Source organism: Loxodonta africana, chromosome 6, assembly GCF_030014295.1.
Source record: "Loxodonta africana isolate mLoxAfr1 chromosome 6, mLoxAfr1.hap2, whole genome shotgun sequence".
NCBI classification, from domain to species: Eukaryota; Metazoa; Chordata; class Mammalia; order Proboscidea; family Elephantidae; genus Loxodonta; species Loxodonta africana.
In genome coordinates this window covers 129397019-129424434 of record NC_087347.1, presented here as the reverse complement: position 1 = coordinate 129424434, position 27416 = coordinate 129397019, and the positions used below count along the sequence as shown (strand labels likewise).

General features: G+C 44.5%; 1 protein-coding gene across 1 annotated transcript in view; it reads right to left on the bottom strand.

Annotated features, from left to right (window-relative positions):
- The window catches only part of LIMS2 (LIM zinc finger domain containing 2), a 56092-nt gene that overhangs the window by 20501 nt on the left and 8175 nt on the right, over positions 1-27416 (bottom strand). Inside the window, exon 2 of the mRNA XM_010596410.3 lies at positions 1706-1865. Within this exon, the coding sequence (XP_010594712.1) occupies positions 1706-1865 (160 nt within the window). The remainder of the gene's footprint in view (positions 1-1705; positions 1866-27416) is intronic.

The window sequence follows — 27416 nt, the reverse complement described above, 5'->3', positions numbered from 1 at the left end:
CACTCTGATTTCGCACTTCTAGCCTCCTGAACTGTGAGAAAATAAATTCCTCTTGTTTAAAGCCACCCACTTGAGGTATATTTTGTTACGGCAGCACTAGGTACCTAAGAAATATGTATATACCACATTTTGTTTATCCATTCATCTGTTGATGGACACTTGGGTTGTTTCCACCTTTTAGCTATTGTGAATAATGCTGCAGTGAACACTGGTGTGCATTTGTCTTTGTTTAGCTTTTTGAGGAACCACCAAATTGTCTTCCACAGTGGCTACACCATTTTACATTCCCACCAGCAACGCACGAGGGCTCTAATTTCTCTACATCCTCGCTAATACTTACTATTTTTCATTTCTTTTACAATCACCATCTTAATGAGTATGACATGGTATCTCATTGCCATTTTGATTTGCATCTCCGAAATGGCTAATTTGTTTTTAATGTAACTTCTTTCATTTCAAGTTTATATAATTTAATATTTTATTTATTCTGTCGTTGTTGAGAATATACACAGCAAAACACATACCAATTCAACAGTTCCTACTACACAATTTAGTGACATTGACTACATTCTTTGAGTTGTGCAACCATTCTCATCCTCCTTTTCCGAGTTGTTCCTCCCGCCATTAACATAAACTCACTGCCCCCTAAGGTTCCTATCTAATCTTTCTAGTTGCTGTTGCCAATTTGATCTCATATAGATGGTTCTTAAGAGCATAATGCTCAAGGCAGGCATTCTTTACTAGTTAAGTTAAACTATCGTTTGATTTTAGGAAGAATTCAGGGGATATTTTTGATTTAATTTTTAAAGATTATCTCAGGGCAATAGTTTCAGGAGTTCACCCAGCCTTCATGGAATATAATTTAATTTTTACTAATGACTTAGTTTAATAACTGGCTTGCAAGAATGTTGAAAATTTAACCATCTGCCCTGTGAGCTGGTGCAGGTCTGTGGAGGCCCTTCACTCTCATCCAGACTGCAGCAATAGCCTCCCACCTGGTCTCCTGCTTCTGTCCCTACCCTCTTAACTGTGTATCCTCAACACAGCAACCAGAGTGGTCCTTTTTCAAGTGTCAGTCAGATGATATGACCCCTCTACTCTATACCCATCTCACAGAGTACAATGGCCACAGCACCACTCCAGATCTGCCTTTTGCTGCCCCGCCCTCATCTCCTTCCACCTTCCCTCTCATTTCCTGTGCCTCAACCGCACTGGCCTCCTCCCTGCTCCTCCAGCATCCCAGCCCTGCTGCCCCCTCAGCACCTTCACACTGGCTGTGCCCTCCTTCAGGTCTGCTCAAACAGATCTTCTCTGTGGTGCCCACCCTCACCACCTCCCCATCCCGAGATTCCTTATTGCAAGAGCACTCATTACTATCTGATATACACTTACTGTGTCTACTGTTGGATCCCCGTGAGGGGTAAGCACCACAAGGGCAGAGTCTCTGTACCCTTAGTGCCCCCAGAGGGGGCCAGATGAGCGATGACTCTCCTTCAGTGCCATGGCACCCAGAGGAGCAGGCTCTGCACCAGCAGGAGGCAAAGCTGGGCTCAAGGCCTGATATGACAGCCCTCACCAGGAATACACCCTAGACATGGTCTAGAGCTCCCTGCAACAGGCTCTGCAGCTGGGGTGGTGGCTCGGACTCCGAAAGGGCAGCCCCACCGAGTGTCCCAAGCCCCCCACCTGCCCCAAACATCCTCACCTCATAGAAGAGCCCCTCAGGGAACTGCCGGAAGCACTGGGCGCACACGAAGCAATGCTCGTGGTACAGCTCCCCATTGCTGTTGACGATCCTCTCTGCAGGGGCAAAGTGGGCCTGGCAGCGCTGGCACACGGCATTGGCCAAGGCATTGGACATGTTGCTGGGAAGAAAGGGAGTGGGCAGGTCAATACTGAGGGATGGGCTGATAGGGAGCAGGCCCAGAGGGCTGCTCAAGCTAGGCAGGCCTGCCTCTCTTTAAAAAGCTAGAGCTTCCCAAGGTAAGGAAGGTCACTCTCACCACCGGAAGCTGCCTCGGCACTGTGGGGGCTCGCTCACTGCATTCCGGAGCCACTGGCAGGGCTGCCACATGCTCCTGCACTCCTGCAACTGCCATGTGAGAGAGCACACTAAGGTTGGCAGTGCTTCCAGCCAAGGTCACAGTGCCAGTTACAGCAGGCACCGGGGCAGGGCAGGTCAGGGCCTGCCCTCTGAGGGGGAGACAGTCCTGCCTGAGGGTGTCCTTAGGCAGGAGGAGCCCAGGGAGGAGGGAGAGAGGTGTGGGCTCAAGTGTGGGCTGTGGGCTACGGATCTTACAAGGGGTTTTTGCCACATGGAGACAGACTGGAAACTGCACAGGGGGCACCCAGCAGGATTTTGTCTCTTCTCTGCCTAGGAACCACCTGGCAGGCTGGACTTCTGCATGCCTCAGCCTGGTCTCAGTTGTGCTCTGGGGACCCAAGCCACCTCCTGTGTCCATCCGTACTCAGGCCAGAGTACTGAGGCCAGGGCTGGGTATGGCAGCAGCAGTTGAGGAGAGCCCAGGATGACAGGGAAGTTCAGTGCCCAGTACCTTCTTCACTGCCCAGCTGGTCTCATGAAGCAGGCCAGAGGCCCGCCAGGCTCAGAGGCTGACTCCCCTGGTTGCTGTCACAGGGGGCTGGTCTCGATATCACTGGTCCTGACAACACTCTGAACCAGCTGCCCTTTCTCTCCTGAAGTACACACCCTAGGTGGTAGGGAGGAAGTTCCATCGCCTGACTGTGAGCAAGACCTTGAACGTCTTCTAGGGCTTGGAGTAGTCAGAAATCAACAGGAAATCCTGAGACTGCATCTGGACTTCCTCACTCAAAAAAGCACCCAGAAAATGAAGGCACAAAAGGGTTCAGTCCAGACCCAGACTCTCGGACTGCTCCTTAAACCCAGACCTCTGGCCCTTTACCAAGTAAGCACACAGCTGCCCTGTCTTCCATGTGCTCCCAGGCCCACCCCAGATCCTGCTCTCGGCCTCAGGGCTGAAATCTGTTCACTGAACCAATGAATGGCCCCTTGCCCTCTGGCTTCCCCCATGGGTGCATCCAACTCCCACCCGCCGGCTGCTGCTGTATGCTGCATCCCTCTACAAAGCCACAGCTCCTGGGTGGCCCACCGCGCAGCTACTGCAACTCTCTGGGTGACCCAGCTGCCAACCCAGTGCCTAACCGTCCTTCACCTGTCCCCATCTTCGTAGACTGACCACATATTAAACTCTCCCTGTCATGGACTGTAACATGCGGCCTGGCAGGGCCCTGGTAGACACATCCCCACCAGCAGCCTGGCCCCACCAACCCTTGTCTCTGCACTCCTGTTAATCTTGAAGTTGGCTCCACAGGGTGGCCCCACTAGAAGGCCTGGCTCTCAGACTGATCTGAATCTTAGCTCCCCAGGCTGGGTCCCCTGGTGTCTCAGGTCAAGGATTTTGCCGCCTGTCCCCTACATCCTTGCACAAGCCCTGGCACAGGCAGGCAGGATATAGGGGTGACGACCTACCCCCCCACTCACTGTCCCAGCCCAATTATTCAGGCAGCAGAGCCTCCACCAGCAGCACTGTGAGAGGCTCTGTGGCTGCCCCACCCCAGCACTGCTCAGGAAAACTTAGAGCGGACACAGGGGACCAACTTTAATCTTCTGCCTGAGAGACTTAAGGAACCTGGACTACTGCACTGTCCAGAATGTCTCATGGACACTGCAGGGCAGGGCAGGGCAGGGCAGGGCAACATGGCAGGGACAAGCATGGCTCTGGGCTCACCCAGCAACAGGCTCCAACCTTGACCCCAGCCACAAGCCTGGAAGAAGGCTGGAGCTCCTCTGGGCCTCATCTCCTCCCCTGTAAAGAGGTCACCCCAGTAAGTTACGCGTGGATGGCACAAAGCTCCTCCAGCACAGCGCACAGGGTCCAGGCAGCACAAGTAGTGGATAAATGGAGCTGTTGTGCTCATCTGAACTCTGGGAGCTTAACTCTGGGCGCTTTCCAGAGCCCCTCCACCATGGTCCATCAGGGGAAGGCCTACAGGATGCCTATGCTCCCTGTGAGGGCAAAGTGCCAGAGACGTGGACATTCCAAGTCCTCCTTCACACATTCCAGCCAAGAATGAGCACAAGGTCTACCCAGTTATCCCTGAGGAGAAAACACCACCCCTGCCCCTGCTGGATGACACACCACACACTGCCAAGTGCACGGCCCCTGCCCAGAAGCCAAACGCCAGAGCTTCTCGTACATGCCATCATGTACCCCTTCCCCACAAAAAACCAAACCCATTGCTGTGGAATCAACTCTGACTCACAGAGACTCTATAGGATGGAGTAAAACTACCCCATAGAGTTTCCAAGGAGTGCCTGGTGGATTCAAACTGCTGACCTTTTGGTTAGTGGCTATAGCACTTAACTACTTTGCTGCCTGGGTGTCCCCCCCTTCGCCAGTACCCCAAAATGCTATCACTCTGAAGCCAACACAATCCAACTTGTCTGGACATTTACAATGACAATGTTAGCTTGGGGGCTGGGTGTCTCTATTCCTGGCTCCAGATGAGGAAGCTAAAGTGCCGAAAAGGCCAGTGACCTGCTGAGGGTCACACAGGAGTGAACCCATGTTTTTTCGTATCCTTTCAGCTCCTGGCGACATCACATAGGCAAGGTCATTTAAGACTCTTGCCTTCTTTAACAACCCCAGACTGTCCTCCCCCAGCTCTCCCATTCACTGGAGCCTAGAAAGACAGCTGTGAGCACCCATGGCCAAGCAGGGACCGGCCATGGGGCTCCATTCCCAGTCCCACACAGGGTGAGCCCGAGCACTGAGGCCACGTAAGCCTGGGCAGGAGCTGGTCTAACGGCATGTGCTCTGCAGCCAAGCAAACCAAACTGCAGCCTTAGCTCTGACACCCACTGGCTGCGTGACCAGCCACAGAGAACTCTGAACCTCAGTTTTCTCATGTGTAAAATGGGCCAGCAATATCTTCCTCTAGCTTTGGGAGGGGCCTACAAGCACTGCCGATGCTTCCGGTAGCATTCCTTCCCTCCTTCACCCAGCTGAGGCCCCGCTGGGCCAGGCACTGCTCCAGGTGCTGGGTAGAGCGGACCCCCACTGCAGCAGGGCCTACCAAGAGAAGCAGCATCTTCCATCCCACAGCACTGCCTCTGCCTCTTTCCCCACCCCCTCCCCCTGAGTTTGGGGTCCAAAGCCTGACCAAGGCCAGCAGCAGGGGTCAGCTGAACCGGAACTCACACAAAGCCAGCCCCATGCCCATCCCAGAGGATGCTAGAAAATTAACGAGGCATCTTGGGCTGCTGTACACACAACGCAGTTACACCGTCAGAAACATTCTGAATCCGTATGAAACCTGCCTGAAATTACAGCGCTTGTTCTGAAGTCCTAGCGGTATCCTCCGCTCTAGCAGCTTTGTTGCCACACCGTCAACTCAGCAGAAAACCGGGGCAAGGACCTGAACTGGCAGTTCACAGAAAAAGCAATCAGAGTGGCTTATGTATACTTGCACAGAACGTTCCTGAAGCCTGGTTCCCCTTCTGATGCTTGCTTGCACCCCTTGAATTTTTGCCAAGTTCTTGTGTTGCATCCATACTGTTTAAATCTGAACTCTGGGAGCTTAACATCGTGCGTTGGTCACTCACCCTGCCAGCCTGGCCAGCCTGACCTGGCACTGTCTCCCCTGCTCGTGCCACAGACACCAGGGTGGTGACAAGAGGCAGACCAGGAGAGCTGGTGTTCAGCTGGGCCATGTTCAGGTGAGTTAACTGTCCTCCTGAACTAGGGATCCACCCCACGCCGCCTGTCAGGGGCGTCCTGTGATGCCGAGTGCAGCCCAGCAGACGGCAGATCCTCCCAAGTGACTGCCCTCAGCTGCTGCTCCCAAGCACCCTTCGTTTCCTCTGTTCTTAACCCCAGATAGCTAGTGGCAGTCCTCCTAGCATCCCTCTGGGACCCCCTGACTGCCGGCACACAGTGAACTCAGGCAGGCTCTCAGGGTGTCTTGGTGGCTGCGTTTTACTGTGCAGCATTAGCCCCCTCGACTGCCTTCCTCTCTAGGGTCCCCAGAGCCCTCATGGCCTCCTACCGCTGGGACTGTCTCTTTCTCTGGCTCCCTTGCCTCCCCAGCCTCAGAGCGTTGACCTCTACAGTTCCTCTTCTACCTCCTCTGCCTGTCACTTCCATGCCAACGACCCCAAGCCCACATCCCTCATTGCTCTCTCACCAAGTTCTCCTGGATAAACTTTCCACCTGGATAGCCACATGGCACTGCATACTCAACACGCCCAAGCCCAGGCGGCTCCACCCCCATCCAGGCAGGAAACCATAGCGCCAGGTTTCCAAAACCTGAAACGCCCCTGGGGTCCATCATGAAGCCCCAGGCCCTGCTTCCCGCCCTGGAAGGAGGCTCTTCTCACTACTCTACACTGGCAATCTCCAAGTGATGAGCAGGCGGGGCTTTGGAGCCAGCCCAACCTGAGTTCAAATCCCAGCTTAGCCAGTTCTGTGACATGAAAGGCTCCTTGACCACTCTGAGCCTCATCTATAAAGTGGACAATAATAACACCCTAGTCTAAAAGGCTGTTACCTGATCTCCAACATGCCATCCTCAACGTGCCCTGCCCAAGAAGTGCATGGCAAGTAACAGGCTCCCCAACTAGATTCAGTCGCACGGCCTCCTGCCTGGGTTGCTGGCCGGGCCCTGACCTTCCTCGGGAGGAGCTTCCCGAGGAAAGACCTGGGTTGCTGCTTTCCTGCCATTGTCCTCGCTGAGGACGGCTCCAGGCGACCTACCCCGGGGTGGTGGCGGGCAGCAGCGAGCTGCGCCGGTTTTGGCGTCGGCGGTACAACCCAGACGAGGCGAGCGCACGCAGCCGGGCCGCCATGGGGCCTCCGCCTCGTCCTCCCGGGGCAGCCGGGTCGATGTACTGGGCCTCGGACCACAGGTGCCAGCAGGGCAAGGTGGGCGCTCAGGGTGGGAGGCGCCACGTCTGTCGTCGGGGAGAGCCTGGCGCGCCCCTGGCTCTACACCAGTCCCTGCACCTCAGGGTCCGCGGGCTCCCCACCACTGCCCCGCTCCGACGCGAGCTCACGTTACAAACACGGGTCCGCAAAGGGCAATGAAGTCAACTCCAAATAGAAAGGATATTGTTCTCGGAGGCGTGGGGGCAGCACAGAGAAAGCGGAGGTTCCCAGGGTTGGGTTCGGGCTGGGAGGGGCCTCGGGCTGGGAAGGTCCCAAACAGCACTGAGGTGAAGTCCGTAGTGACAGGGCAGATTCCCAGGAAGTCTCACGCTGCCAGGTGGGTGGGAGGAACGCTAAGCCCCTTGGACATCCCAACAGTCAGCTGAGGAGGGCAGTAGGGGAGGGAGCCAGTTTAGGAAAGCTGGAAACAGTTACAACGCTGAGGAGAGAGCCCCAGAGGTGTCCACACCCTGCCTTGTTCCTGTACCTGAGAGCCTGCCACCGTAGATGCCATCTTAGGAGACCCAGACTGGAGAAGCCCTGTCCCTAGAATCTGGCCAACAACTAGCAAAGCAACCCAAAAGAGGCCCACTTCCCAAAACTTAGAGTGAGTCCCGCAGCTTACCAGGGAGAGCAGAAGCAATGGGGTCCCAGGGAAGACCACCAGGAAGGCACAAATGCACATGCATGTTTACCTAGAGACTGGCAGGGTGACTTTTGATCCAAGTGCAAACTCCTGAGGTCAGCATATGAACTGGAGCCACTGCTGGTCAAGCAATCCTGGTGCTTGGCAATAAAATGAGAGTCCAAAGCACTCACAGAAACCTTTAACATCAGCCTCATTGCCCTGCCAATTCTTTCCAGTAAGGTCAGAAAGCATGAGAAGTATCTTCCTCTCCCTTCCAAAGTACAGAGATGGTAGCTCCGTGAAGTACTCATTCTTGACAGCAGGGTGCCAGTTCTCCTTAATTAGGGTGAGAGAAAGCCTTGGAAGGATCCATTGGATACTCACGTTGCTGGGTCCACACATCCAGGCAAACACACCACCCAGCACATCCACACATGGCGAAGTATTCATTAACCATGCTGGGGGTCAACCTCAAAACTCTGTCAGGTGAAAGGGCCACATAAACCAGAGACTCCATCAGCCTGAGACCACACGAACTAGATGGTGCCCGGCTACCACCAATGACTGCCCTGACAGGCAACACAACAGAGAGTCCCTGATGGAGCAGGAGAAAAGTAGGGTGCAGAACACAACTTCTAGTAAAAAGACCAGACTTAATGGTCTGCGACTGGAGGAACCCCAGAAGATATGGCCCCCGAAATCTCTGCTAACCCAGAACTAAAACCATTCCCGAAGCCAACTCTTCAGACAAAGATTAGATTGGACTATACGACATAAGGAAACCCTGGTGGCGTAGCGGGTTAAGTGCTACAGCTAATAACCAAAGGGTTGGCAGTTCAAATCCGCCAGGCGCTCCTTGGAAACTCTATGGGGCAGTTCTACGCTGTCCTATAGGGTCACTATGAGTCGGAATCGACTCGAGGGCACTGGGTTTTGGTTTTTACAAGCCATAAATGATACTCCTGAAGAGTGTACTTCTTAGTTCAAGTAGATAGATACATGCGACTAAATGGGCAGCTCCTGTCCAGAGGCAAGACGAGAAGAGAAAAAGGGACAGGAGTCGGCTGAATGGACATGGAGAATCTGAGGTGGAAAGGAGGAATGTGCTGTCACATTATAGAGGGAGCAACTAGGGTCACATAACAATGTGTGTATAAATTTTTGTATGAGAAACTGACTTGAGTTGTAAACTTTCACTTAAAGCACAAAAAAAAAAAGTTAAAAAAAAACACTGTCAGGTAGCTACAAGCATTGGGTGCAATATAATTTGTAAATGCAGCTCAATTCCAAAACTGCCAAGAACTAATCAATTCAACATACATTTTTTTCCAAAGGCAGCCCCAGGGTTTAGAGAGCGTACAGAAGCTGAGCCTGGAGGAGCCAAAACAAGGCAAGTACCCAGAGCACCTCTTATTCTCTGACATGTACAGCTGAACGCTTAAGAAAGTTTTGGTAGAAAGTTTTGTGATAGCAGCTTCGAGTCAATGCCCCAGGACCTAGGACTCTCTTCCGCTCCCATCCCTTCCATATGGAAATCCTGAACTCTAGAACCCAGAACTCTCATACCACGCCAATTTCATCTAAAGAAGGGAACATTTAGGGTTCCTGGGGCCACACGTAGACCCGGGAAGGAGGGTGAGGTCACAAGTGTTTTACAAAACATTATTTGTAAATGAAGTTTAATTCCAAGGTTTGCCAGCACTAATCAATTCAACAAATATTTACCATAAAGGGGGCTGCCAGAGGTTAGAAATTGAGAAAAACTTAGAAGCTGATTGAGCCCAAATCCCTCCAGAGCCTTGGTCCCTACTCTACAGCTTGTCATATTGCAGGGGTAAAGTGGGGGCCAGCACCCACTTTACCCCCAGCACCCCAGCTCCAGAAAATACAGTTGCAAACACACATAGTTAAGGATAGAAATGGCAGAGTAAGGACCTCTGAAAGTTCTCCCCTCCATAAAACCGACGACAATAAAAAAAAAACTGGCAAAAAATGGCCAGGATCAACTTTTCAAAACTCTGGAAATTAACCAAAGGCTTACAGCAACCTGGGGAGCATTTAGTAAAAAAAAAAAAAATAGTTGATTCTCAGTAAGAACAGGAAGCTCTGTGGCATTTTAACTCACCCCCCTCCACACCGCCATGGCAGCCTTGAAAAACAGCAGCCTGCATTTCCAGAACCAGTACCGGAGGCAGCAGAATGGAGCTGGAGCTCTTTCAAAGCCTTGTTCCCAAAGAAGGCGCATTATTTGACCTGTCTGGTAGTTCTCGGTAATACCCAACTGGAAAGGCTTTTCTTTAAGAACTTGTTCAGTGCTAAAACCTCTCCCTGGGGGGTATTTATCAAATGTTTTAATGTCACAGCTGTCTAAGGAGCTGGAAAACAGATGAAGCATACAACAAAAACCGGTTGCCATAGAGTCTATTCTGACTCATGGCGACCCCATGTGTGTCAGAATAGAACTGTACTCTAAAGGATTTTCAATGGCTGATATTTTGCAAGTAGATTGCCAGGGCTTTCTTCTGAGATGGCTCTGGGTAGACTCAAACCACCAACTTTTTGGTTAGCAGCAGAGCACGTTACCATTTGCACCACCCAGGGCTTCCAACAGACTAATTAAAAAGCTTAAAAGGAAAAGCTGAGGAATGAGACTGCCTTAGGAGCTTTGAAAAGCTCTAACACATTCCTGGGAATCTAGAACGCCAAACATATGTTTAGGGAAAGATCTAATAAGGCCTTAAGCTCTCATGTCTGATGGAACTTGAGGTTCTGTACAAGCAGAATATGAAGGCTAAGACAGAGTTTTAAACTGCTTGGGCAAGTGTTGAAGGCATGCTCCAACACACACATACACACACACACATACACACTCTATCAGCAGAGACTGAGAGATTTATTGGTTCCAGGCATTAGCTGACCAATAAACTAACGAACCACAGATTTCAGTGGACACACATGACAAAGATACAGACTTTAAAGAATTAGCAACAAAAAAAACAAACCCTGGGAAGGGGCAATAATCTGACTTTCAGAGTTGCCACATTATATTATTAAAGTCTAGTTTTCAATAAAAAATTATCAGATATGCAAACAAACAGGGAAGTATGATCTATACACAGGAAAAAGAAACAATCAAGAGAAACCGTCCCTGAGAAGCCCAGACATGGGGCTTACAAAACAAAGGCTTTAAATCATCTATTTAAAATATGTTCAAAGAACTATGTCTAAAAAAAATCAAAGGAAGGTATGAGAACTATGTCTCACCAAATAGAGAATATCAATAAAGAGATAGAAATTGTAGAAAGGAACTAAACAGAAATTCCGAAAAATTCACTAGAGGAAAAGAATAAGCAAACTTGAAAATGAGTCACTTGAGATGTTCCAGTCTGAACAACAGAAAGGAAGAAAATGAACAGATCCTCAGAGACCTGTGGGACACCACCAAGCATACAAAAAGATGCATAATAGGAGTCCTAAAAGGAGAGGAGAGAGAGAAAGGGTCAGAAAGACTATTTGAAAAAATACTTGCTGGAACTTTCCAAATTTGATAAAAGATATGAATCTACACATCCAAGAAGCTCAGTGAACTACAAATAGGATAAACTGAAAGAGACCCAAACACAGACACGTCATAACCAAACTGTAGAAATCCAAAGACAAAGAAAGAATCTTGAAAGTAGCAAGAGAGAAGTGACTCATCACATACAAAGGTTCCTCAATAAGATTAATAGATAATTTCTCATCAGAAACCATGGAGGCCAGAAGGCAGTGGAATGATTTGATCATTAAGGTTGTGTGCCAACTTGGCTGGGCCATGATTCTCAGTGGTTTGGCAGTTACGATGTAGTTCGGCAGTTGTATGATGATGTGATCACTTCCATGATGATATCTGATATAATGTGATCACCTCCATGATAGGATCTGCTGAGAGTAGTCAATCAGTTGAAAGAGAATTTCCTTGGGGGTGTGGCCTGCATCAAATATAAGTGGACTCTCTGGCAAGGCTCATGGGCTTTGGCTCACTCTGAATACTGCAGCTGGCTCCTAGTCACCTTACCTCTGGTTCTTGGCACTTGAGCTTGCAGCTTACCTGTGGTCTTACCTGCTCATCTTGGGATTCATAGGTCTTCGCAGCCTGTGAGCAAGAGCCTTGCTGTATGACTTTCCAATTTTGGGTTCAAAGGCCCCGTGGCTATGTCAATCAGGAGAAGCCTCCAGCCTGACCTACAGACTTGGGATGTTCCAGCCTCTACAACTGCATGAGCCATTTCCTTGATATAAATCTCTTTATATAATTATTTATACACTTTACTGGTTTTGCTTCTCTAGAGAACCCAGCCTATAACGATAGAAGGGTCAATCCACCAAGAAGATATTAAAAGAATAAGCATATATGTGCAGCTAGCAACAGAGCCCTACAATACATGCAGCAAACACTGACAGAACTGAAGGTAGAAATAGACAGTTCAGCAATAATAGAGTCTTCAGTACTTCACTTTCAGTAATAGGTAGAACAACTAGACAAGACCTTAGTGTGAAAATAAAAGTTTTTTTTAAAAAGCACCAAAACCACCTAGATCTAACAGGTATCTATAGCACACTCCACCCAACAACAGCAGTATACATTCTTCTTAAGTGTACATGGAACATTCTCCAGAAAAGACCATATGTTGGGCCATAAAACAAGTCTCAATAAATTTAAAATTACTGAAATCGTACAAAATATTTTCTCTGACTTCAAAAGAATGAAACCAGAAACCAATAACAGAAGGAAACTTGGGAAATTCAGAAATATGTGGAAATTAAACAACACACTCTTGTGTGTCAGGGTTGTATCCTTTCACCGTACTTATTCAATCTGCACGCTGAGCAAATAATCTGAGGAGCTGGTCCATGTGAAGAAGAACACAGCATCAGAATTGGAAGAAGACACATTAATAACCTGCAATATGCAGATGACACAACATTCTTGATAAAAATTAAGAGGACTTGAAGTACTTATTGATAAACATCAAAGACTACAGCCTTTGGTATGGATTACGCCTCAACATAAAGAAAACAAAAATCATCACAACTGGACCTATAAGCGACATCACGATAAATGGAGAAAAGATTGAAGTTGTCAAGGATTTCATTTTACTGGGATCCACAATCAACACCCATAGAAGCAGCAGTCAAGAAATCAAACAATGTATTGCATTCAGCAAATTTGCTACAAAAGACCTGTCTAAAGTGTTAAAAAGTAAAGATGTCACTTTGAGGACTAAGGTGCGTGCGACCCAAGCCACGGTATTTTCAATCGCTTTATATGCATGCAAAAGCTGGACAATGAATAAGGAAAACCAAAGAAGAGCGAATGCCTCTGAATTATGGTGTTGGCAAAGGCTGTTGTATATACCATGCACTGCCAGAAGAATGAACAAATCTGTCTTAGAAGTACAGCCAGAATGCTCCTTAGAAGCGAGGACGGTGAGACATAGTCTCACGTACTTTGGACATGTTTTTGAAGGACCAGTCCCTGGAGAAGGACATCATGGTTGGTAAAGTAGAGGGTAAACGAAAAAGAGGAGACTCTCAATGTGATGGATTGACACAGTAGTTGCAACAATGGGCTCAAACATAGCAACAACTGTGAGGATGGTACAGCACCAGGCAGTGTTTCGTTTTGTTGTACACAGGGTCACTATGAGTCAGAACCGAACCTAACGACAACAACAGGATAAAGGAAAAATTGCTAGAAAGACACAAACTACCAAAGCTGACTCAGGAAGAAACAAAAAACCTGAAGAGACTAATGACAAGCGTCTTAGTCATCTAGCACTGCTATAACAGAAATACTACAGATGAATGGCTTTACCAAAGAGAAATTTATGTCCTCACAGTAAAGTAGGCTAGAAGTTCAAATTCAGGGCAACAGCTCCAGGGGAAGGCTCTCTCTCTGTCGGCTCTGGAGCAAGATCCTTCTCATCAATCTTCCCCTGGACTAGGAGCTTCTCCATGCAGAAACCCCAGGTCCAAAGGATGTGCTCTGCTCCTGGTGGTATGAGGTCCCCAACTTTCTGCTTGCCTCCTTTTCCTTTGATCTCTTGAAAGATAAAAGGCGATGAAGGCCACAGCCCAAGGAAACTCACTTTACATTGGCTCAGGGATGTGACCTGAGCAAGGGTGTTACATTCCACCCTAATCCTCTTTAACCACAGGCAGAGATTATGATTTATAACATATAGGAAAATCACAAAATGGAGGACAACCACACTACACAAGGAGACACGGCTTAACCAAATTGACACATATTTTGGGGGGACACAATTAATTCATGACAACAAGTAAAGATATTGAGTTAGTAATCAAAAAGCTTCCCACAAAAAAAGTCCAGGACAAGATGTCTTCACTGGTGAATTCTACCAAGCATTTAAAGAATCCTTCGCAAATTATTCCAAAAAAGTAGAAGAGAAAGGAATATTTCCTAATTCATTTTATGAGGCCAATATTGCCCTAATGACAAAACCAGAAAAAAGGCATCACTAGAAAATAAAACTGTAGACCATTATCTCTTAAAAATATAGATACAAAAATCCTCAACAAAATAGTAGCAAACTGAATCCAGTAGCACATTAAAAAAATTATCTGGGTTCTCTAGAGAACCAAACCAGTAAAGCATATAAATATATATACAGAGAGATTCATATCAAGGAAACGGCTCACACTATTGTAGAGGCTGAAACGTCCCAAGTCCCAAGTCCGTGGATCAGGACAGAGGCTTCTCTTGATTCATGTAGCCCGAAGGGTTGTCGAACCCAAGATCAGCAGGTTGGACTGAAGGGCTCTTGCTCACTGGCTATAAAGATTGAGTGATTCCAAAATCAACAGATAAGCTGAGAGCTCGAGTCCCAAGAACCAGAGGTCAGACAAACAGGAGACAGCGTCAGCATCCAAAGCGAGCAAAAAAGCCAGAACATCTGCTTATATTCGGATGCAGGCCACACCCCCAAGGAAACTCCCTTTCAACTGGTTGGCTACTCACAGCAAAGATTCAATCATGGGAGTGATCACATATAAACACTGAGAATCACAGTCCAGCCAAGTTGACACACAATCTTAACCATCACAGGCCACCCCTTGTCAACTTGGCACTTGTGCACATCTCCCTAAATCATACGTAATCTCTGAATAAAGACAATGATAAAGTCATACTTGCACCTAACATGACACAACAAACATGCGTACAACCGAAAATGCACTAGCCCCATTTACATCTTATATTTTACAAATGAAGAAAACAAAAATATTTGATGCACACATAAAAAGCAGAAGTACTCATAACAATTACAGCCCTTGTTTTCTGCAACTGGTCATGTGACTATAACTGGTATTTAGAACTACCTTCTTCCACCACCCATTCTATATTCCCTTTGTCCTCAGCAAGCACCTTAGCTGATCATGGTTCTTTGCCTGGTGGGGTGACCCTAACATTCATTCCTGAAGGGTCTGGGTCATTAATAGTCATGTCGGAATTGGGTTGCTGTAGTTTTCCATTGACTTTAATCACAGGGCATGGTAGTACTCAGAGACGCCCTGTCTAAGTCATCCAGTGCTGCCGTAACAGAAATACCACAAGAGGATGGCTTTAACAAAGAGAAATTTTTTCCTCACAGTGAAGTAGGCTAAAACTCCAAATTCAAGGTATCAGCTCCAGGGGAAGGCTTTCTCTCTCTGTCAGCTCTGGAGCAAGGTCCTTGTCCTCAATCTTCCCCTGGTCGAGGAGCTTTTCAGGCATAGTGACCCTGGGTCCAAAGGATGCACTCTGCTCCTAGTACTGCTTTCTTGGTGGTACGAGGTCCCCGACTTTCTGTTTGTTTCTCTTTCCTTTTATCTCTTGAGAGATAAAAGGTGGTACAGGCTACACCCCAGGGAAACTCCCTTTACATTGGATCAGGGAGGTGACCTGAGTAAGGGTGGTGTTACAATCCCACCTTAATCCTCTCAACATAAAATTACAATCACAAAATGGAGGACAACCACATAATACTGGAAATCATGGCCTAACTAAATTAATACACACATTTGGGAAGGGACATAATTCAATCCATGACACATCTTAAGGAGTCTCCTTCATTCCAGACATACTCTTCTTTACCTCCATTATATAATATCAATCCAATTTCCTCTTGGTAATCTGGATCAATCACACCAGCCAGTATGGTAACTTCCTTCTTTGCCTGTTGATCCAGAAGCATAAGGAGCCCAAAATGGCCAGATGGCATTCTTAGCTTCCAGTTCAATGGAATCATTGATGTGTCTCCTGGGTGGGAGCATTCCTCCCTTTGGAACTAAGACCTCTAGACCTGCAGAGCATAAGGTCGAGGGAACAGAAAGCAAAAATCTTGCAAGTAGGTCACCAGGGGTAATAGTGTGTGATGCCACTCCCATTTCCATCCCTTGATTCCTGGACCCGTGAATCCTGGCTATGGGAGAAACAGCCATATATTGGACACTGGTTTAGAGCATATACAGCCTCCTGGAGAGCAGTGCCCCAACCCTGCAAGGTACTGCCACCTAGCTGGCACTGTAATTGTGTCTTTAGGAGGCCATTCCATCATTCCATCAAGCCAGCTGCTTCAGGATGATGGGAAACATGGTAAGACCAGTGCATTCTGTGAGCATGGGCCCACTGCCACACTTCATTTGCTGTGAAGTGAGTACCTTTATAAGGGAGAGGGAGAGAGCTTACACTCGGGAAGAGGAAGAGGCAGGGGGGTGGTGACATTCCTCAATAAGCCCCTACAAAGGAAGAGACGGGCTGATGACATTCCTCAATAAGATGGTCCCTACATAAACTTTAAGCCAAGGAAATGATCCTTACAGGGGTCTTTGATTTGATAAAGCCCTTATCTTGATAAAGTCCCTAACTTGATAAGATCCCTAACTTGGTAATTAAACCTTAAGCCAAGGAAATAGTCTTCACAGGGGCTCCTGTCCTGGCTTTTAAATGTTAACAGAGGCAGATAAGAGACAAGAAAGATATAAAGCCCTAAGAAAAGGACTATGGGGCACTCAGATTCTTTCTCTACCTGGGTAGCCTGCTTGATGCTTCCCAGTCAAGTGTACTTTTACTACTAACCCTCTGCTTGCTAATAAACCTCTTCTTGCTTGGCACTATTAGTCTCAGTGTTTGAATTCTTTCCTACACTGAAGACAAGAATTGAGGCCATTCTCCAGTAACACCTTGATTAGAGGCAATGCTGTGTGGGATACTGTCATGGGTTGAATTATGTCCCCCCCAAAATGTGGGTATCAATTGGGCTGGGCCATGATTCCCAGTATTGTGTGATTTTCCTATATGTTGTAAATCCTGCCTCTATGATGTTAATGAAGGAGGATGGGCAGCAGTTGTGTTAGTGAGGCAGGACTCAACCTACAGGATTGGATGTGTCTTGAGGCAATCTCCTGAGATATAAAAGAAAGAAGTGAGCAGAGAGACAGGGGGACCTCATACCACCAAAGAAAGAAGCACTGGGAGAAGAGCATGTCCTTTGGACCCAGGGTTCTTGAGCAGAGAATCTCGTAGTCCAGGGGAACATTGATGAGAAGGACAAAAGAGACAGAATGCCCTTCCCCTGGAGTTGACGCCCTGAATTTGGACTTTCAGTCTACTTTAACTCTGAGGAAACAAATTTCTCTTTGTTAAAGCCACCCACTTGTGATATTTGTTACAGCAGCACTAGATAACCAAGACATGGATCAATAGGCTTAATGTAGTTTATAAAGAAAAATGTTCTACATCCTACTTTGGTGAGTAGCGTCTGGATTGTTAAAAGCTTGTGAGCAGCCTAGGATACTCCACTGGTCCCACCCACCTGAAGCAAAGGAGAATGAAGAAAACCAAAGACAAATGGGAAAGATTAGTCCAAGGAACTGATGGACCACAACTACCACAGCCTCCACCAGCCTGAGTCCAGCACAACTAGATGGTGCCCAGCAACCACCACTGACTGCTCTGACAGGAATCACAATAGAGGGTCCAGGACAGAGCTGGAGAAAAATGTAGAACAAAATTCTATCTCACAAAAAACGACCAAACTTACTGGTCTAACAGAGACTGGAAAAACCTTAAGAGTATGGCCCCTGGACGCCCTTTTAACTCATTACTGAAATCAGTCCTGAGGCTCACCCTTCAGCCAATGATTAGACAGTCCCATAAAAAAAAACAACAATACACGTAGCTCAAGTATGTAGACGAGACTAAATGGGCACACCAGCCCAGGGGCAAGGATGAGAAAGCAGGAAGGGACAGGAAAGCGGGAAGAATAGCAATGGGGAGCCCAAGGTCAAGAAGGGGAAGACTGTTGAGTCATCACACAGTTGGCAACCAATGTCATAAAGCAATATGTGTATTAATTGTTTAATGAGAAACTAATTTGCTCTGTAAACCTTTATCTAAAGCACAATGAAAAAAAAAAAGCGTGTGTAGAAATAAAAAATGGTTTTCCCTACTGGAAAAACTAATCTGTGGTGTCAGAAGTTCACATAACGGTTATTTATGGGAGTACAGGTGTAGTGGCTAGGAGAACACGAGGGAGCCTTATACAGGGCTGCAAATATTCTCTTTTTTGATCTGGGTGATGGTTACATGACTGTGATCACTCTGTGAAAATGTATTGAGTTGTATACCTACAATTTGTTCTCTTCTCTGTATGTATTCTATATTTTAATAAGTTCGTTTAAATTAAAAGAAAAAAAAACTAGAGCTAGAGCTGCCGTATGACCCAACAATTTCACTCCTAGGTATATACCCTAGGGATCTAATAGAAATGACACAAACAGACATATGCACCCTTATGTTCATTGCAGCACTATTCACAATAGCAAAAAGATGGAAACAACCTAAATGTCCATCAATGAATGAATGAATGGGTAAGTACAATGTGGTACATACATTCAATGGAATACTACTTGGCGACAAAGAAAAATGAATTTCCAAAACATCCTGGAACACAGATGAACCTGGAGGACATTATGTTGAACAAAATAAGTCATTCACAAAAAAAACAAATACTCAATGTTCTCACTTTTATAAAACGACATGAACAAGTCAATACACAGAAACTAATGTTTGTTACTAGTTACCACGGATGGGGGAGTTGGAAGGGGATTCACTCTCTAGATAGTAAACACATGTTATTTTTGGTGGTAGAAAAGGTAATACTGAATGAGGGTAAAGTGTACACAGCTTGATTAAAACAAATGATGTCACCAAACACTTAACAAGAAAAAAGAACCTGTTGGTAATTGCTATGCAATACATAATTTTAAAACAGCAGCAAAAAAACAAGCAAAAAATATATGTGCACATATATATGTATGTATGTAGGTATATACGTGTATGGGTATGTGTTTATATATATACTTTTATGCATGTATGTGACTTTATCCACCTATATATATATATATATATATACACATATATATATATATATAAAATAAAGCACATAGGAGGCTGTCATGGGTTGAATTATGTCCCCCAAAAAATGTGTGTATCAATTTAGTTAGGACATGATTCCCAGTACTGCGTGGTTGTCCTCCATTTTGTGATTGTAATTTTATGTTGAGAAGATTAGAGTGGGGTTGTAACATCATCCTTACTCAGGCAACCTCCCTGATCCAAGGTAAATGGAGTTTCTCTGGGGTGTGGCCTATACCACCTTTTATCTCTCAAGAGATAAAAGGAAAGGGAAACAAGCAGAGAGTTGGGGACCTCATACCACCAGGAAAGCAGCACCAGGAGCAGAGCGTGTCCTTTGGACTAGGGGTCGGTCCCTGCCCCCGAGAAGCTCCTTGACCAGGGGAAGATTGAGAACAAGGACCTTCCTCCAGAGCCAAAGAGCGAGAAAGCCTTCCCCTGGAGCCGACGCCCTGAATTTGGACTTGTAACCTACTAGACTGAGAAAATTAATTTCTCTTTGTTAAAGCCATCCACTTGTGGTATTTTTGTTATGGCAGCACTAGATGATTAAGACAGGAGCACAGTTACGGATACTTCTTAGACATAACCAAACACCTCACAGGACTGGATTTGAAGAATTAGGACCATAGTCTCTTGGGACATCTCAGTCAATTAGTATAATATAGTTCATCAAGTTATGTTCTACATCCTTGTTTGGTGCGTAGTGTCTGGGGTCTTAAAAGCTTGCAAGCATCCATCTAAGATAAAATTATTGGTCTCTACTTGTCCAGAGCAAAAGAGAAGGAAACCAAAGACTCAAAGAAGAAACTAGTCTACAGAACAAATAGTCTACATGAACCATAGCCGCAACCACCCCGAGACCAGAAGAACTAGGTGGTGCCTGGCTACCACTACCAAAATTTTGAATCAGACCCTGACAGGATGGGAGAAAAATGAGGAACGGAACCTCAAATTTCTTTAAAAAAAAAAAAAACCTACAGTACTGGTTGAAACTGGAGGATTCATGGAGGCTTTTGCCCTGAGATACACTTCAAACCTTGAACTAGAACTAACCTGAGGTCACCTTATAGGTAAATAACAGATTGGTCCAAAAACTAATGAATATCACCTGTAAGTATTGTGCTCCTTTAAAATATCACCTATATGAGAACAAATGTTCAACAATTACTTTAAAACAAGGATGAATGTAAGGGGGCAGGGAAACTAGACTAATGAAAATAGGAAAACCAGAGCGGAAAATAATGAGAATATTCATGCACTGTAAAGAATGTAACCAATGACCAATGTCACTGAGCAACTTGTGTAGAAATTGTTGAACGGAAACCTAACTGCTATGTAGTAAAATATTATTTTTTTAAAAAAAGAAGAAAATGCTTAGGAATAAATTTAACCAAAGAAGTACACTGAAAACTAAAAAACACTGTTGAAAGAAATTAATGAAGACCTAAATAAATGGAGACATCTCATGTTCATGGATTGGAAGACTTAATATTGTTAAGATGGCGATGCTCCTCAAATTGATCTACAGATTCAATATAATTCTTATTAAAATTCCAATTGCCTTCTTTACAAATATTGACAAGCTGATGCTAAAAATTTATGTGGAAATGCCAGGGATGCCAAATAGCCAAAACAATCATGAAAAAGAAGAACAAAATTGAAGGTGAAGTTGAAAGGCTCACACTTTCTGCACTTCAGATGGAGAAACAAATCACCAACTTCATATGGAAAGGAAGAGGCCTTGCATAAGTAAAGCATTACTGAAGAAGAAGAACAAAGTGGGAGGCCTCACACTACCTGATTTTAGAAACTATTATACTGCCACAGTAGTCAAAACAGCCTGGTACTGGTACAACAACAAGTACTTAGACCAATGGAACAGAACTGAGAATCCAGACGTAAATTCATCCACCTATGAGCAGGGGAAAAGACAGTATCTTTGACAAACAGTGCTGTCATAACTGGATATACATCTACAAAAATGAAACAAGACCCATACCTCACACCATGTACAAAAACTAACTCAAAATGGATCACAGGGTGGCCGAGGAGGCGGCGTGGTGGACGGCGGCCCGAGAGTATCGCCCGCACTGTGGCCCACGGGACTGCGTGGCGACCACCCAGGCCGGCCAGAGGAGCGCCCGCCGCCGCTGCCCCGCGCAGACCGAGCTGGAATGCTTCCTTAAAAAAACACTTGGCGGAGGCGGGGCCAAGATAGCGGACTAGGCAGACGCTACCTCGGATCCCTCTTGCAACAAAGACTGGGGAAAACAAGTGAATCGATCACATACATAACAATCCACGAACCCTGAACAACAAACACAGATTTAGAGATAGAAAACAAACAAATACGGGGAAGCAGCAATTGTTTTCCGAGCCTGGAGCCAGCGTCCCAGTCAGCGGATTTTCTGCAAAAACTAGTTTCCCAGTGATGGCTGGGAGACAGCAGTCCATATCAAACCACATAAAGAAGCAGACCATGACAGCTTCTACAACCCCCCAAACAAAAGAATCAAAATCTTTCCCAAATGAAGATACAATCCTGGAATTATCAGATACAGAATATAAAAAACTAATTTACAAAATGCTTCAAGACATCAGGGATGACCTCAGAAATGAAATAAGGCAAACTGCAGAAAAAGCCAAGGAACACACTGATAAAACAGTTGAAGAACTCAAAAACGTTATTCAAGAACATAGTGGAAAAATTAATAAGTTGCAAGAATCCATAGAGAGACAGCATGTAGAAATCCAAAAGATTAACAATAAAATTACAGAATTAGACAACGCAATAGGAAGTCAGAGGAGCAGACTTGATCAATTAGAAAGCAGACTGGGACATCTGGAGGACCAGGGAATTAACACCAACATAGCTGAAAAAAAATCAGATAAAAGAATTAAAAAAAATGAAGAAACCCTAAGAATCATGTGGGACTCTATCAAGAAGGACAACTTGCGTGTGATTGGAGTCCCAGAACACGGAGGGAGGACAGAAAACACAGAGAAAATAGTTGAAGATCTGCTGACAGAAAACTTCCCCGACATCATGAAAGACAAAAGGATATCTATCCAAGATGCTCATCGAACCCCATTTAAGATTGATCCAAAAAGAAAAACACCAAGACATATTATCATCAAACTCGCCAAAATCAAAGATAAAGAGAAAATTTTAAAAGCAGCCAGGGAGAAAAGAAAGGTCTCCTTCAAGGGAGAATCAATAAGAATAAGTTCAGACTACTCAGCAGAAACCATGCAGGCAAGAAGGGAATGGGACGACATATACAGAGCACTGAAGGAGAAAAACTGCCAGCCAAGGATCATATATCCAGCAAAACTCTCTCTGAAATATGAAGGCGAAATTAAGATATTTACAGATAAACACAAGTTTAGAGAATTTGCAAAAACCAAACCAAAGCTACAAGAAATACTAAAGGATATTGTTTGGTCAGAAAACCAATAATATCAGATACCAGCACAACACAAGGTCACAAAACAGAACATCCTGATATCAACTCAAATAGGGAAATCACAAAAACAAATTAAGATTAATTAAAAAAAAATGCTCGTAACAGAGAATCACTGAAGTCAATAAGTAAAAGATCACAATGATCAAAAAGAGGGACTAAATACAGGAGGCGTAGAACTGCCATATGGAGAGTGATACAAGGCGATATAGAACAATACAAGTTAGGTTTTTACTTAGAAAAATAGGGGTAAATAATAAGGTAACCACAAAGAGGTATAACAACTCCATAACTCAAAATAAAAGCCAAGAAAAATGTAACGACTCAACAAACATAAAGTCAAACACTACGAAAATGAGGATCTCACAATTTACTAAGAAAAACGTCTCAGCACAAAAAAGTATGTGGAAAAATGAAATTGTCAACAACACACATAAAAAGGCATCAAAATGACAACACGAAACACTTATTTCTCTATAATTACGCTGAATGTAAATGGACTAAATGCACCAATAAAGAGACAGAGAGTCTCAGACTGGATAAAGAAACACGATCCGTCTATATGCTGCCTACAAGAGACGCACCTTAGACTTAGAGACACAAACAAACTAAAACTCAAAGGATGGAAAAAAACATATCAAGCAAACAATAAGCAAAAAAGGAGTAGCAATATTAATTTCTGACAAAATAGACTTTAGACTTAAATCCACCACAAAGGATAAAGAAGGACACTACATAATGATAAAAGGGACAATTGATCAGGAAGACATAACCATATTAAATATTTATGCACCCAATGACAGGGCTGCAAGATACATAAATCAAATTTTAACAGAACTGAAAAATGAGATAGACACCTCCACAATTATAGTAGGTGACTTCAACACACCACTTTCGGAGAAGGACAGGACATCCAGTAAGAAGCTCAATAGAGACACGGAAGACCTAACTACAACAAGCAACCAACTTGACCTCATTGACTTATACAGAACTCTCCACCCAACTGCTGCAAAGTATACTTTTTTTTCTAGCGCACATGGAACATTCTCTAGAATAGACCACATATTAGGTCATAAAACAAATCTTTGCAGAATCCAAAACATCGAAATATTACAAAGGATCTTCTCAGACCACAAGGCAATAAAACTAGAAATCAATAACAGAAAAACTAGGGAAAAGAAATCAAATACTTGGAAACTGAACAATACCCTCACGAAAAAAGACTGGGTTATAGAAGACATCAAGGAGGGAATAAAGAAATTCATAGAATGCAAAGAGAATGAAAATACTTCCTATCAAAACCTCTGGGACACAGCAAAAGCAGTGCTCAGAGGCCAATTTATATCGATAAATGCACACATACAAAAAGAAGAAAGAGCCAAAATCAGAGAACTGTCCCTACAACTTGAACAAATAGAAAGTGAGCAACAAAAGAATCCATCAGGCACCAGAAGAAAACAAATAATAAAAATTAGAGCTGAACTAAATGAATTAGAGAACAGAAAAACAATTGAAAGAATTAACAAAGCCAAAAGCTGCTTCTTTGAAAAAATTAACAAAATTGATAAACCATTGGCTAGACTGACTAAAGACATACAGGAAAGGAAACAAATAACCCGAATAAGAAACGAGAAGGACCACATCACAACAGAACCAACTGAAATTAAAAGAATCATATCAGATTATTACGAAAAATTGTACTCTAACAAATTTGCAAACCTAGAAGAAATGGATGAATTCCTGGAAAAACACTACCTACCTAAACTAACACATTCAGAAGTAGAACAACTAAATAGACTCATAACAAAAAAAGAGATTGAAACGCTAATCAAAAAACTCCCAACAAAAAAAAAAGCCCTGCCCCAGACGGCTTCAATGCAGAGTTCTACCAAACTTTCAGAGAAGAGTTAACACCACTACTACTAAAGGTATTTCAAAGCATAGAAAATGACGGAATACTACCCAACTCATTCTTTGAAGCCACCATCTCCCTGATATCAAAACCAGGTAAAGACATTACAAAAAAAGAAAATTACAGACCTATATCCCTCATGAACATAGATGCAAAAATCCTCAACAAAATTCTAGCCAATAGAATTCAACAACATTTCAAAAAAATAATTCACCCTGATCAAGTGGGATTTATACCAGGTTTGCAAGGCTCGTTTAATATCAGAAAAAACATTAATGTAATCCACCACATAAATAAAACAAAAGACAAAAACCACATGATCTTATCAATTGATGCAGAAAAGGCATTTGACAAAGTCCAACACCCATTTATGATAAAACTCTCAGCAAAATAGGAATTGAAGGAAAATTCCTCAACATAATAAAGGGCATCTATGCAAAGCCAACAGCCAATATCACTCTAAATGGAGAGAGCCTGAAAGCATTTCCCTTGAGAACGGGAACCAGACAAGGATGCCCTTTATCACCGCTCTTATTCAACATCGTCCTAGAAGTCCTAGCCAGGGCAATTAGGCTAGACAAAGAAATAAAAGGCATCCGGATTGGCAAGGAGGAAGTAAAATTATCTCTATTTGCAGATGACATGATCTTATACACAGAAAACCCTAAGGAATCCTCCAGAAAACTACTGAAACTAATAGAAGAGTTTGGCAGAGTCTCAGGTTATAAAATAAACATACAAAAATCACTTGGATTCCTCTACATCAACAAAAAGAACATCGAAGAGGAAATAACCAAATCAATACCATTCACAGTAGCCCCCAAGAAGATAAAATACTTAGGAATAAATCTTACCAAGGATGTAAAAGACCTATACAAAGAAAACTACAAAGCTCTACTACAAGAAATTAAAAAGGACATACTTAAGTGGAAAAACATACCTTGCTCATGGATAGGAAGACTTAACATAGTAAAAATGTCTATTCTACCAAAAGCCATCTATACATACAATGCACTTCCAATCCAAATTCCAATGTCATTTTTTAAGGTGATAGAGAAACAAATCACCAATTTCATATGGAAGGGAAAGAAGCCTCGGATAAGCAAAGCATTACTGAAAAAGAAGAAGAAAGTGGGAGGCCTCACTCTACCTGATTTTCGAACTTATTATACAGCCACAGTAGTCAAAACAGCCTGGTACTGGTACAACAACAGGCACATAGACCAATGGAACAGAATTGAGAACCCAGATATAAATCCATCCACATATGAGCAGCTGATATTTGACAAAGGCCCAGTGTCAGTTAATTGGGGAAAAGATAGTCTTTTGAACAAATGGTGCTGGCATAACTGGATATCCATTTGGAAAAAAATGAAACAGGACCCATACCTCACACCATGCACAAAAACTAACTCCAAGTGGATCAAAGACCTAAACATAAAGACTAAAACGATAAAGATCATGGAAGAAAAAATAGGGGCAACCCTAGGAGCCCTAATACAAGGCATAAACAGAATACAAAACATTACCAAAAATGACAAAGAGAAACCCGATAACTGGGAGCTCCTAAAAATCAAACACCTATGCTCATCTAAAGACTTCACCAAAAGAGTAAAAAGACCACCTACAGATTGGGAAAGAATTTTCAGCTATGACATCTCCGACCAGCGCCTGATCTCTAAAATCTACATGATTCTGTCAAAACTCAACCACAAAAAGACAAACAATCCAGTCAAGAAGCAGGCAAAGGATATGAACACACACTTCACTAAAGAAGATATTCAGGCAGCTAACAGATACATGAGAAGATGCTCTCGATCATTAGCCATTAGAGAAATGCAAATTAAAACTACGATGAGATTCCATCTCACTCCAACAAGGCTGGCATTAATCCAAAAAACACAAAATAATAAATGTTGGAGAGGCTGCGGAGAGGTTGGAACTCTTATACACTGCTGGTGGGAATGTAAAATGGTACAACCACTTTGGAAATCTATCTGGCGTTATCTTAAACAGTTAGAAATAGAACTACCATACAACCCAGAAATCCCACTCCTCGGAATATACCCTAGAGAAACAAGAGCCTTCACACAAACAGATATATGCACACCCATGTTTATTGCAGCTCTGTTTACAATAGCAAAAAGCTGGAAGCAACCAAGGTGTCCATCTACGGATGAATGGGTAAATAAATTGTGGTATATTCACACAATGGAATACTACGCATCGATAAAGAACAGTGACGAATCTGTCAAACATTTCATAACATGGAGGAACCTGGAAGGCATTATGCTGAGTGAAATTAGTCAGAGGCAAAAGGACAAATATTGTATAAGACCACTATTATAAGATCTTGAGAAATAGTATAAACTGAGAAGAACACATACTTTTGTGGTTACGAGGGAGGGAGGGAGGGAGAGGGTTTTTTACTGATTAATTAGCTGAAAAGAACTGCTTTAGGTGAAGGGAGGACAACACTCAATACATGGAAGGTCAGCTCAACTGGACTGGACTGGACCAAAAGCAAAGAAGTTTCCAGGATAAACTGAATGCTTCAAAGGTCAGCGGAGCAAGGGCGGGGGTTTGGGAACCATGGTTTAAGGGGACTTCTAAGTCAATTGGCAAAATAATTCTATTATGAAAACGTTCTGCATCCCACTTTGAAATGTGGCGTCCAGGGTCTTAAAAGCTAACAAGCGGCCATCTAAGATGCAGCAATTGGTCTCAACCCACCTGGAGCAAAGGAGAATGAAGAACACCAAGGTCACACGACAACTAAGAGCCCAAGAGACAGAGAGGGCCACATGAACCAGAGACCTACATTATCCTGAGACCAGAAGAACTAGTTGGTGCCCGGCCACAATCGATGACTGCCCTCACAGGGAACACAATAGAGAACCCCTGAGGGAGCAGGAGATCAGTGGGATGCAGACCCCAAATTCTCATAAAAAGACCATACTTAATGGTCTGGATGTGACTA